This window comes from Apus apus, chromosome 5, assembly GCF_020740795.1.
Source record: "Apus apus isolate bApuApu2 chromosome 5, bApuApu2.pri.cur, whole genome shotgun sequence".
In the NCBI taxonomy this organism is placed as follows: domain Eukaryota; kingdom Metazoa; phylum Chordata; class Aves; order Apodiformes; family Apodidae; genus Apus; species Apus apus.
Genome location: NC_067286.1, coordinates 28,811,108 through 28,824,880, shown reverse-complemented (window position 1 = coordinate 28,824,880; position 13,773 = coordinate 28,811,108). Strand labels below are relative to the sequence as shown.

General features: G+C 45.0%; 1 protein-coding gene across 7 annotated transcripts in view; it reads left to right on the top strand.

Moving 5' to 3' along the window:
• Positions 1–8,572, top strand: part of RGS6 (regulator of G protein signaling 6) — a 270,371-nt gene extending 261,799 nt beyond the window's left edge. For all 7 annotated transcript variants that reach the window (XM_051620985.1, XM_051620989.1, XM_051620986.1 and 4 more), the window contains one exon: positions 8,056–8,572. In XM_051620985.1, the coding sequence (XP_051476945.1) occupies positions 8,056–8,106 (51 nt within the window). In that variant the 3' untranslated portion in view covers positions 8,107–8,572. The remainder of the gene's footprint in view (positions 1–8,055) is intronic.
• Positions 8,573–13,773: the final 5,201 nt, after the last annotated feature.

Sequence of the window (13,773 nt, the reverse complement as noted above, 5' to 3'; positions counted from 1 at the left end):
CTCAGCAGGTAACTTAGATAAACCTGGGCCATTATACTCAGACTTGACTTCAAACTTTTCTAAAATGGCTATATTCCAAGGAAGGAATTTTCCTGTAAGAAAACTGATGTTAAAGTTTGTGACTCAAAATTGAGACGGTGTCTCAATGCTGACAAGATGTCTGCATTTTCTTTCCCAGCTTTTCTTTCTTTAGTAACAAAAGGCATATGCATATGTACATTTTTGAGAGTATCAGAGTTCTCAGTCTTTGTGCATTAAAAGATAAGACAGTGGCCAGATCAATGATATATTGTTTATTCAGAATTTTTACAACATCTGTCTGAACCGACTGATGTGGGACAATGTCTTTACATGCCCAGACTGAAAAAGCTCTTTTTCTGAAGAAGGTAAAGAAGCTTGTGTGCATCTCGTCCACTGCCTGTGAACAAAGAAAAGAGTTGCAGAGCCTGGGAGAACCAAGTGGCTTTTGATGACCAGAATCCCATGTGAAATTCAGCCCAAGCAATGGCAGGACCTGGCAGCTCCAGATAAAACCAACAGCCTCAGCCAGAGGACTTGGGGGGGTGGGGTGGTGAAGATGCAAATGCCAAACTTCTAGATGGCTATTGGAGTCTGTCTCCTTCCACAAGCAGTAGTGGCCCAGCGCAGTATGTAGAGGCATGATGTGCATGGGCCTGCTGTAGCTGCTTGTGTGCACCTTTGCACATGGTAAGCTACAGCCTGTATTTTGTCTTTCATAATTGCAACCTTTAAGGAGCACCAATAGCTGACAGGAAAAGGAGACCTCCTGTTAAGTCCTTGAAGAAATGTGAGACTTAAAAGACTTGGGAGATTTATTTTAATATCAGCATAGTAGAAGACACCAGATGTAGAGATGTGGTATGAAATGTATCAAGGAATCAGGTGTGAAGAAGCAGGGAGATTTCCAGGCAGTAGGTTCAGCTCAGTGCAGAAAGAGAGTAAGATGAAGGAAGAGTTGGTCTGTATTCAAGCTGTATAGGAAGTAGACTGTAGATTAAGCAGATAAGAAGGAAAGCTTTCTAATGAGCTTTCTTGAAAGAATCGTGGAAGTTATGGATGGAACATTTTGTATGGGACAGCAGGTCAATGAAGACCAAAGATTGTCTCAGTTCCCAGACACAGGTGAATAACTGAATTGGCAGACTGGCCTGGCTTCAGTAACCATGTGTTGTGTTGCAGTGAGCAGAAAGCAGGAGCTGATAGGCTGGAGCTGCTGTAGCCCTCACATTGACAGCAGCAGGGCAGTTTTGCATTTTCATCCAGAAGCACTGAGGACAAAGTTCTACATTGTGTCCTTAATGAGTGTAGAATCAGTGTCTCACCATGCAGGGATGACTTTTCCATTATCAAGATTATGACTGGAGATCTTGTATGCAATGTAGCTGTCAAGTTCAGTGGCCAGGATACTTTCAGTCTGGAGCCCAAAATGCCCCCTTCTCCATGCAGTGGTGCAAACTGGAATTTTTGTATAATAGAATTGTAGAACAGGTTGGGCTGGAAGGGACCTTACAGCATTTCCCCTGCTTCAATTTTCTGGTATCTTATGGCTATTTCATATTACACTAATCTTGGCTCAGAACTGTAAGTGCACCCCAATTCAGCACCCAGTGAAACCCGAAGTCCCACTTTTAGTTTCAGTTCCATGTGTATCTATTAATTGTCATTATACAGCTACGAAAGCTTGAGTGTCTACCCTGCCTGCCTCACTGCCTTTTCCTAGATGCTGTCAGCAGTATTCTCTTCCAGCTCCATGATGTTGTCCTTGTTCTTCCCTGCTGCTTCTTTCCCATCTGATACTCAGTTTCATCCCTTGGTGACTGCTACTGCCTTGTGCTGGGTTTTATGTCCTCTCAGTTTGTCTACTGTTGGATCAGAGTCCAAGCTGCACTCTTAACTGTCCTGATTCTTAATTCATTAGTATGTCAAACCCATGAAATGTGTTGATGGGATCTTCTCTTTCTCAGGTGAATTGTGTGATATCTTGCACTGTTGTGCTTGACTGTGATGTATTACAAATACTAACCACTAACACAGTGAAGAAGGCGTAAGGCTGGAGAAAGAATTACTGCCTGATACCGTCAGGGATCCGTGTTTAACTGGTTCCTTGATAATTTCATAGAACTGTCATATACTTACCAGCTTTCCCACTTTTTCATTTTCCCACCTCTACCACCTTGAATAAATAGATAGCACCATTTGATGGCATAAAGTATTTGCAACCTGCAGTATAATAAAGACAAAGGTTTAAGCCGTTATGGGTAGATAATAGGTGGTAGAAAAACTGGAAAGTATAAAAAGGTGATACACTGAGATGCTGGTGAAGTGGGTATCGGAACAGACAGCTAGAAGGGGAGGATATAGGAATGGATGCCAAAGTTTCTCAGATTTGGCACCAAGAAAAAGCACCTGGGAGAAGGGTTGATTTTATCTTTGAAATATATTTTACTTTTAAAAACTGTGCTTGCTCCACTACTCCAGTGATTGCCAAATACCAGAATTTACTAGGAAAAAGTACTTGCATTATGTAGGTGATGGAAAACATCAGAATGTACCCGAAGCATAGGGGTATCCAGTCAATATTTGCAACCTGTCATCTGATTGTTCTCTTATGTGCAGTAGCTCATCAGTGTCAGTTTCTAGTGCTGCAGAGGACCAGGTGCATGATCTGCATAGTGCATGCTTGATGCCTTCTTGAATATGTTGCATCTGTTGAGAACCTTACCTGGAAAACGACTGCACTGTGTAGGCTTATGCTGCATGCTTGTCAGTTGGGTGAGCAGGGGGTGGCGTGTGTTATGTGTGTGCTGCATAGTCTCTTAATATATAGGTATTGGTAATTTCTAGTGGATAAGTTATACTTCCCCCCCTAAAAACACTTCTGTGTAGTGCTGCTGGTGTAGAATGGCAGCTTCCTTTTCCCCCGAGGTCACTACCTTCCAGCAGTGGGTGAGTGATCCCTGTATGTACAATTTGTGAGGTGCTTTGGGATCCTCCTGGACAAAAGGTACTCTGTGGAGCTCAGGTTACACTTGCTATTCATTTACTGTCTTTTATTCCAGCCACATACAAACTCTAGAAGATAAAAGTTGGTACCTTTCCACTACATGCAGGTCTAGCTGCAGATGCCAAACCAGGACCTCAGCAAGGTGTTTGTGAGGGAGGGTAAGCTTAGACCTTGCTGTGATTTCAGCCAAGCTTATTCCGATGCTCAAGAGGGGTTTGATATTTCAGTGGTGTTTCTGTTTTCCACCAACTGCATGTTACTTACCTATCTGGTTCCTTGTCCCACTGAAAGGAGTTAAACACACTGAGTCCACTGCACACAAAGGAAAGAAGAGAATTGCACCCTGCCTGAGAGCTAGACCAGCAGCACGCGTTAAGGGCATTTTCTGAGGTAGCTTGAAAAAATACTCTACTACCATTGTATACTGGCTGCAGTGATCCATCTGAGCCTCCATCTACCTATTTTTTTTTTGTTGGAGGGAGGGACAGGCCCTGGATCCACAGCCTGGGCCTGCCCACGTGGCAGGGCTGTGCTGAAGTGCTCTCCTTCAGTGTGGTATATTTAAGCAGTCCTTAGTCTGCTTCAACTAATGCAAACACATTCTTAGATATAAGGAGCCCAGATGGCTCCACAGCAGAAGAGGATCTTCCTCTCAGGGCTGGTGGGATGGTAGAGGAGAACTCCATTACGAAGCTGTTCTAAGAGTGGGTGACCACAAGACTTGTGTCACCTTCTGGTTTGTGCCATACGTGGTGGTGTCCTGGTGTTTCTCAAAGCCAAGTGCAATCCATAACTTAGGAAGCTTAGGAAATCCTCACAAAATAAAATGGGTATAGACGATACTGATTTTAATTGGACTGCATCTCGGAACTGTTCCCATAGTAGTATTAGCTGGAAGAGAAGAAAAGCAATATCCAGTGTAGGAACCTGACCCACAGTAGCTCAGCTTCATGGTGATCAGTAGCAGTGATGAGAAGCTCAGGTAACTTGTCAGTCAAGCCTTACAAGAGGAGCAGGGCCCACTCTGCAGGAGCTCGGAGGTAACTCGGGAGATCGTGCTGCTGAGAACAGGTAAGCACCTGCACCCTGGGAGCAGCCCCTCCCCTGCTTACAGCCACTTTGCAGCTCCTGTTTTCAGTCTGTGTCAGTGTGTAATTGGTGGTATTGTCCACCACATTTTTTGTGCTAATTTGTGTTATACATGTTAATAGTTTACGTGTCTGTGTTTATTTTGTGTTAAACTATTTTCCTTTATTGTTTGTTTTTAACTGTTTCATATTTAACTTTGTTAATTTATGTTACTTTATCTTATGTTTGCAATGTATCTTTTAATGAAAATAGTCTAATAAAAAGAGTATGTCTAAATTGACACAAAAATAAGATTTACCCAAGATCCGCAGTGTTCTGTAACATTGAAAACCAAACAGTGTGGCCAGGGCTAGGGCAGGTCCTGGCAATGGAAGGATGTTGTCTGCCTACTGCTGAAATGTAGGAAATGCAGTGCCTGTCACCAGGTGAAAACCTCAGATTCCAGCTGATGGAAGTGGGGTTTGCTCATCTCCAGTGGAGATGCAGAGGCATCCCAGTCCTCTGCTGGGGGTCTTACAAAGGGACAGGGGAATGCTGCTCCCCAGGACATGGCTCCATATCCAGGAAGGTGATGCTTCTGGCTGGAGCAGATTGGGCAGCAGGCTGGGAAAGGGACAGCCCTGAGTGCAAGAGAGGAGTCGAAGTGGAATCAGCTATAGCAAAGTCCTAAGCTGGTGGGTGAAGAGCAGGGAGGTGAACAGTCAGCACAAAAGTGCTTTGGTCTATATTGACATGGCAAAATAGAGGATCCTGTGCTGCCATGAAGCTCCCCACATGCTTCCTCTCCCCTGTCGCTGCAGTCACAAAGCTCCCTGTGGGATAAACCCTGCCTGGGTGTCCAGGTAAGGTGTTGACAGCATGCATGGGAGTGCTGGCTCGTGCGTGCTGGTGGTGGCAAACGTCTGCATGTGAGACACACGAACTGCACTCTGTGCTGGGCAGAGCACGGTAACATTGTGTGAAAACACAGATACTGGACAAAACTACACTTTCTGATTGTTGACAGCCTATGCCTTCTCTCCCAACTGTGCAAAGTGGTTGTTTTGGTAGATAAAGGCAAAGAGCAAGATGGAAACTCTCGTAGCCCATACAAGAGGTTTGAAAGGAGTGCTGTCTCTTTTTTGTGTCAAATTCCAGATACAGCTTTTTTCCCTCTTACTTGGCTTCTTGCCTACATAAAATTGCAGAATTTTCCTTCATTAAAATAATTGTTAATTGCATTTTACACTTTAGTTTAGTAGCTGCTCAGCAAAGGCTCAGCCAACAAAGATGCTAAGCATCTACCATGACCTACAGATTAGTCTTCACTTCATGGGCCTCAGTGAGAGCCCTGATGTTCCAGAAGTGTCGATGTCTGGTCCTCTGCCTGATGTGTAGCCAAGCAGTAGGATGGGCCACACACTTGGAAGTCAGATTCGGGGGGGTGGGGGGACAGTTTCTCAAGAATTCCCTTATGTTTTCCTGAGGTTATTCCAAATTCAGATTTTACACTGCCAAGCTGTAACACAACTTTCAGGAAAGGATCATGTGCAGCTTCAGCTGCTTGCAAGGAATGAGAGAAAATCAAGCCTTCCTGCATCCAACAAGATAGGCAACATGCCGTACAACATAAGCCCTAATGCTTGGACTATGTTGTTTGAGCAACAACAGTCTGGGGTTTTAATTGTCGTAACCCTAATTAGTAGTGACAAATAGTTTGCAACTGGAGGACTGGGGATTTCTTTATCAGCTTTAGACCCCACATAAAAAGTTTACTGCTTACATCCGCTCTAGGCATCCCTTAAGTTATTCAGCATGTGCATATGACAGAGTAAAAGAAGCACTGTAGTGTCCTGAGTCTTTCTGTCAGTGGCCTGGCCTGACACCAGCATTTCCCCCTTCCTGCTGCACATGGAAATCAGGGCTGGATATGGAACAGCTTTGCTCCTCAGCCCCAGTGGACCCTGACACATGGAGCTGGTGTATCCCCAAGCCACCTGCCTGTGAGAAGATAAAGGGGAACTGCCTGTTGCAAATTGTTTAGAGTTTGCCTGAAAAGTCATTACACAAATCCAATTATTTGGGGTTTTTTTCTTTACCACCTTCTTCTTGTAAACTGGGTTCAGGAACTCGTAACTCCATAGCACTCCTCCTCTGGTATTCCTTCATGGCAGCAAAATGACAGCCTTGGCTGCAGCCTTCTATGCACTGCCATGTTGTCCTGTAGAAGACTTGGCCACCTCCTGGGGTGGGGCTGGGTCCAACTTCCCAGAAGTGCATCTACAAATAAAAACAATAATAATATTACATTTGATTTATAGTGAAAGCAAGCACACATGCCTTAAATGGCAACAGTGCTGCTGTGCCTGCTGAGCTCCAGGAGGGAGCTGGTCCTTCCCAAGCCATGCCCTGGCTGCAAGCTCCATTGCAGAGATGGGGGAGCCGCAGAGCTGTGACTGTGGCCCCCTCGTCCTGGGCAGGATCCACACGATGACAGTGTTCCCAGCAGCCAACTGCTGACACACAGAAAGCGGCCAGATCAGGCCATGTGTGTTCATGCAGGTGAGCAAATTATTTGACAAAAAAGAAACACCCCTCCTCCCTTTGATTTCTAATCTCTTCCCATTTAAGGCTGTACCACAAGGATGTAACAGTTCCCTACAGAAGCCTCACTGTGTTACCCAGATGTGTGCCTTTTACCAAAGTGTTAACTTGTTAAACAAAGCTTACTTCAGATGACCTGCTAAATTTTACATTTCAAATTATCCTGCATTTTGCACATATTTGTTTTCATTGTATAATGTGTGTCTTTGTGTCAATCTTTCTTTCAAACTGCAATTAGTAATACTTCCTATTGCAAAGGAATTTTTTACTAAATATAGTAATGTAGAGGAGATTGTTTAAGATCTGCTAGGTATTCCACAGCTCTCTGGTATTCCCTGGATGTTTATTTCAACCAAGAACTTTTTTTTTCTTTTAAGAAAAACACAATTTTTCAAGAGGAAAGCTAGCCAAAGAAAGACAGCAACTGATGCAATACCTGAGACAATTTGGCACTGCTGGATCAGTAATTGCAAAGCAATCAGTATCCCCTATGGGGAGATACCCTTCTATGTTGGGCAAATGGAGAAGACCAGCTGTAGGTCATCCATTGTTCCAGATGAAAGCAGGGGCTGCATGGCCTAAGCCAGTGAAGGGCTTCAGATTTGCAGGTGACCTTTCCCTAGTCCCTGGTCCCTTCAGTCAGTGGGAAAGCTGATGTGGACATCAGCAGCGTGTGAGCAAGGCTGCCACAGCCACGCGTCTGCATGGTGGCTTAGAGGCATAGGAAGGCCAGGAGGGAAGGGACAAGCAGCAACAAGGAGACAATAGACTCAGAAGTGGGCAAAGGAGAGTGGCAGCAGGGCAGGCAAAGCTACTTCTAAAATTACTTTTTTGTAGATCTGTTTCCAGTGGTTGGTGGGCAAATGATACTGATTCACAGACTGTAGGAAGGCTATCCTGGTTTCTTGGCAGCCTCAGGATTTTAGCTCTTTCCTACCTGAGGGAGCGCTCTGCATGGGAGCCATGGCCTGGCACTGGCAGGATAGCCTAAGGACAAGTAAGACTGAGCACAGGACAGAGCTTTGCTTTGACCAGTTCCCATGTACCAGAGGAAGGACATGTCTTCATGAGACAGTGTCCCAGAGCACAGCTGACCACCTGGAGCAATAGCCACCTGGATATCATTAGCCACAACCCCTCCATGCTACACCACCCACCTGGGGCAAAAGCTGCAGGCACCCAACATGCTGGGGGCACACTCACCCCATTGCCTGCCTCCCTGTCAGCAGGGCAGGGGCCCGCAGCCCTGTGCCCTGCGCTGCGGGAAGGCCCTCGCCTCTTGCTCCCAAACCATCCTACAGCATCACTCACACCTGTGGGTTTCTTCTGTCTGTCTGTCTGTCTGTCCCTCCTTCCAGGGAAAGTCTCTGGCGAGCAAGCGCCTCACAGGCCTGATGCAGTCCTCCTGACAGCTTCAGCCGGCCACCCCGCAGGAGAAACACCCAGGACCGCCACCGGGGATGGGGCGTTTTGGGGAGAGCGGGTCCGCACAGGGGAAAGAGCCTGAGCCAGCGAAAGGGGAGCACCTCTCGTCACAGTTTACATCAGCACTTTCCTACCTGTACAGCATTGTAAAGACACCGAGCTCTGTGCAGGTAATTTGTTTCCAGCTGCGGTTTGGATGAGCACTCTTCACTGTGCACAGAAGGTCGACAAGGCAAGGGCTTCCTGTCTTGTTATTCAAGGAAACAAACCCAACCACGATTTGGAGAAAGAAGAGCTGAGAGAGATCAATATTCCTTCATCTCTTCTCTCCCTGGCACAAAATGGCTGTAATAGATGGTGTTGCAATCCCACTTGCTCCCTTTCTTGTGGCCGTCTGGATCCAATAAAGTATCTACTGGAAGCTGCTTCTCCTTTTCACAAAATCTCAAATGCATTTCTCCAGCAGAGTAATTGACTTAAGCTTTGTTTTTCATTCCTATGTTTCTCCTTTAAAGCAATGAAAAAAAAAAAAAAGGCACTATTTAAATTTGTCACTTGCTGTCCTTCCAATAGCATGTAGCACGTCCAGACAGGATTGGCCAGATCCTCAGCTGAAGTCAGGAGAGTGCGAGTGGTTTTCATCACCTGAGGATCTGCCATGTTGAGTCAGACTCTGATCTTAATGCAAATCCTGTTGTCAGCGGAATCGCTCTGCATGTGCGTGTAGTGCAAATGTGATCAGACTCTGCCTGATGCTCAAAAAGTCGTGTTTTAGATGTGTAATGCACACACAAACACACACATGCGCCATTTAAAAGTGAGTTGGTTTGTATTGTATTTGATTCTCTATTTATTTAAGGTTTTGCATACTTACTCAGTGATGGATGTTCAAGCTTTACTCCAAGCAGGTAGAATTGAAGCATTTAGAGGAGACCAACTCCAATTGCAGAGGGTCGAAACCTGCTCACGTCTATACAGGGAAAGGCAACTCTGATGTGAGCAGGTATCAAAATTTCATCTACGGTGAGGAGGGAATTGATGGAGATGGGACTGGCAGAAGCAGGGTGTGAATGGGCGGGGCACTGGGTGCCAGGTAACCCTTCCTGAGCAGCAGTGCACTCAGATGTGATATTAAAGCTCAGATAACCAACTCTGCTGAGAAGCACCATTGTAAGAGTGAAATTATGCCACCTGTGGAAATGAGCTTCTACTAAAACTCATCCGATCTACAGCCCATGAATACAACTGCAAGAGATGACCTAGTAGCTTGTTTCAAACTGTTGAGAGAATGGAGGTTAGGATGAGGACAGAACCAAAGTGACTTTAATTTAAAAACCCACATGTACTAGCTGCAGATAGGCAAACGGACTGCATTCACATACCGTATATTGCCTATATATGAACATTTCAAGACCAAGTTGACTTAGTGCCACAAAGCCTCCTGTATTTTGCAAGCAGTTCAGACCTGGAACATATTTGAAAATAGATATTTCTTGGTCTTCTTCAGGCAAATTGGCTTTTTGTGCAGGTGGTAGAAATTGCTATCTGGCTACAAGTCTGCATTCCTACCTAGGCAAAATGATCTAGCTAAGTAAACACCCAGCTATTGACAATATTCACTTCTGAGTCAAGTATTACTCTAATATCTAAGGCCTATGTATGCACAAAATCAGGTCAGCATATTTTCTGTCAGAAGAAGGATTTCCCTCCTTACCCGGGACATTTATCATTTTGATACCTCTCTGGTTTTTTCCCCAGAAAACTCCTATTATTGCTTTTACCTAAGGTCCATCCATCTACACCTGCATGAATGTACAGTAGAATATTATGATATTTGTTCTTTACACACACCTTTTCCCATAAACAGCCTGCAGTCTGAGGTCTTCAGACCAAATTCATCCTATACATACATGTCAAACAAGCAAGTTCCAGGACTGCAGAACCATTATGCATGTGCCTGTACATTCATGTGCCCAACCTCTGAAGGGGACATCTGATCCCCTTCAAATTGTCACTTAGCTGCCCTTGCAGGACCCATCTGTCTTCTGTTGCCCACCCAGACAAGGGCCTGCTCAGGTAATAACAGCAGGTCTTCATGTAACAGGCCAGGTTGTCCATTCATGCACATTCATATGTGTCCCCTTACATCATCCTTAGGAAAATGCTGGCAGAGCCTTGTTGACAGTGTCTTTATCTGTGTCAAACCCACCATCGCCATGCATCACTGGAGCTCTGTAAACCAACAGCTGCTCACACCCCAAGCTACTTTACTGCCAGTGGTGCCCAGCCTCTAGGCTGAGGCATTTCCCACAGGAGGTCTGTCCTGTGAACCACCAGGCTGGTCTACAGAGCACTCCTGAGCGGGATGTATACATGAAAACATGCAATTCAGGTGTGTAGCAAGGGCAGGGATGGCAAAGTGCTACCAAGGGGTCTCTGCTTTGCAGTGACTTCCTGACACTGGACATGTCTTATCCTGAGTGAAGGTTGGGGTAGATCCATGGTGGTACTCCTCAGTGTTCTGCAGCATGGGGCCACGCATGGGCAGGACTTGAGGATGCTGAGGGGTGCACGGGACAGATGGAATTTTGGGTATGGTCTGTGCAGGGAGCGGAGATGCCAGACTTTAATTTGGAGATGAGCTACTGCCCCCTGAGTGAAGCGCCCTGCTCTTGTCTTTCCTGCTCAGTTCCTGCAGGACAGACATTTTGGCTGCTGCAGTGTTTTGCCTGTGGGGAATATGTTCTGTTTGAACAGTTGAGTGCATGGAGGGAATTTTTACAGACACGGAGAGCATGCATATGGGCATACGTCAGGGGGCCTGGATGTTGAACAGCTTGCCATTTAAATGCACACTCGTGCAAGCTAATCTGCTCAGTAATGGCTAGCTGAGCGGACAGAGCTGCGTATTCTCTGGAGAGAATAAAGATCTGCTCCTCATTTCCTGGCTAAATTTCTCTAAAACAAACATGAGAATAGACAAGACCTCCTCCTGGGAACACGCATGAACTGCCTTTCACATTTCTCTTCACATATGATGATACTAACATGTAGCTACTTCCACATGAACCACATCCTTGAATTATTCCTTTTTAATGACATTGCATATTCCAAGTGATGCTACCAGTATCCCATGGAGTGTTGCAAGCAGTAATCCACTGCTTTGTAGGTGTCCCATGTCTTCCAACTACTTCATCATCCTGAAGATGAGTTAGGAAATCAGCTTCCCACCTCTGCTTATGTTCTGAATGGCGTTGTTCTGAGGAAAGGCAGTCTGGAAAGCCTTTACAATGTCCATGCTGTGCAAGCTAGCTACAAAGCTATACTTCCAGGGCTATGGCTGTGAAATACAGCTGTACACTGTTACTTGGATGACAGAGTATCCAGGGCATTTGTGGCTATTGTGGCGAAACGGCACCAGGACAAGCACTAGGAAGGTTCAACCAGCCTGTGCAGACAGCATTAGGCTAAAGCAAATGGATTCATGTACTCTCAGTATAACTCAGCGCTAAGATCCCATAGAGCACTGTAATAAAATGGTGGCAGGGCAGCCATAAAAGTGGCAGTAAGCTGGCATAATAATACCAGGATAAATGTAGCAATAAGGTGACACAGGCCGCTGCAGTAAAGTAGCAGTTTGATAATGCAGCAATAAGACACAATAGGATGCTGCAGTAAATTAGTTTGGGGAATAAGGCAGTAGTAATGGTGTGTGTGGACAAACAGTGGTACATTTGTACCAGGTACTGCAGCAATAAAGATTACACAAGGTGTCCTAGTAATAAGTTACTACAGTAACAACAAAACGATGTACTGTAAAGTTATATCGGGATGCTTCCATGCTGCAGTCAAATCCCATGAGAGGTGGCAGCAAAACAATGAAGACAAGATATGGCCCGTTTTGGACTGAAAAACTTGAGTCAGTTTACCACACGGTAACCCAAATTTTGGAATGATCGCAGCAATACAAATCTTACCACTCCCCACTTTTAAGGAAGTTGAGGTGAGAGCGTTCCCTATCCAGCCTAGTATTTTGGTCTGAAAATACAAAATTGACTCACTGTCTCTTCAGCCAAATTGTCACAGACCATAGTGAAGTTCTTCAGTTAGTCCTTGCTCAGGTGAAACCCCTATGATGTCGATGAGTCCTTTGACTTCAAAAGGATTTGGCTCTGTCATCTGCTGAAATGGATGATGCTTTTAGCCAATTTCTGTTTTGGGGTGGGGAAGGGGAACCCAAGTACAGAACATCTGACTGTACTGATCTGTTTCCTGAAATGCACAAATAAATTGAGCATCCTGGAAAAGTTGAAGCAATAAGCATCAAATCTGTTGTGTCTGTCATGCACATGTAAATAATCCTGCTGGAATCGGTGTGAGTCTTGGATGCATCCCTGGGCAGGACTTGGCCTAACCTTGTTCTCAGTGTTTTCAGCTGAGTGACAGAAGCCATATGTCTTCTCAAATTTTCTTTTTTTATATTATCTCCTTTCCTATTTTTTTTTTTTTTTTTTTTTTTTTACTTAACCATACCTGTGTGTGAAATCTCCTTAGGAAAAATCAGTTTGCCATAAGAGAACATGCAGCACAGTGGGCAAAGATAGATGTGTCCATTTGCTTTCTTTGCTTTGTGTCATTTGCTTTCTTCAGTGGAGGGTAAAGCATTCTGGAAAATAACCAGCCATCTCTGTTATACTCAGTAATCTTCAGGCATAAGGATTTAGTCAAAGCATCTATGTCAACAGCAAGTCTTGAATGGAGTGTGTGTGCGAGATAACAAGATGGTCTCCTGGGAAAAGGATGTAAATAGGGCACCACTGCAGAATTCTGACTAGCAAGAATAGCTCACAGTTGGCTCTGGCTCCTTCAGCCAGTCCCAGCAGACATAAATTCTCTGCCACATCTTTCTGACCCTTTGCACAACACCTTTGCTGTCCCTTTCTGTGGCTTCCTCTGTCTCTAGCTGACTGCTTGGTGCAAGTTTTGAGCAGTGCTCTGATATGCCTTGGCTTGGTTCTTGCCTTAAGCTCCTTGGCTTGCTCTTATTGCAGTTTAACGATTAAGCAGGATTATTAAAGTAGAGCTCACAGCAGGGTAAGATAGGCTAGGTTATCATGATTTCACCATTTAAACTGTGAGCAATTTTGCAGCTTCTCAACACTGTTTATAGTCTGAGACAGAGAACAAGCAAGGCAGCTGCTCAGCAGAACAGTGAGCTGGTGAACAATATGCTATCTTCATGCCCATACATACTTTGAACTTACTGGTGAGGAGAAATGCTTTGTAGTGAGAAAAGTAATCTCATGGCAGGAGAGAGTCAGACCTGATCAACTTTTTCATGTGATACAGATTTTGCTTTGCCAGCCCGTAGCATCTGCAAAGCTCGCAGTTAAGAGCCAGCAACCTTCTAATCCTGCTGCTAAGCATTTGGAACAAGCTTTTCAAAGGCTGTCTTTACACAGAAATGCTATTACTTGAAGCCTTTTAATGTCAATTTATGGCTATTGCCACAAGTGTCAGGGTGGTTGCCCTCTTGCATTTGCAATAGAAAACTGCAGATTCTTCTCACACAGGGAGTTGATGTTAGTGGGCAGAATTTAGGGAGCAATTTGCAGGCTTGGGGCTCAAGTAGACTCCTGAAGGAGTCTAAT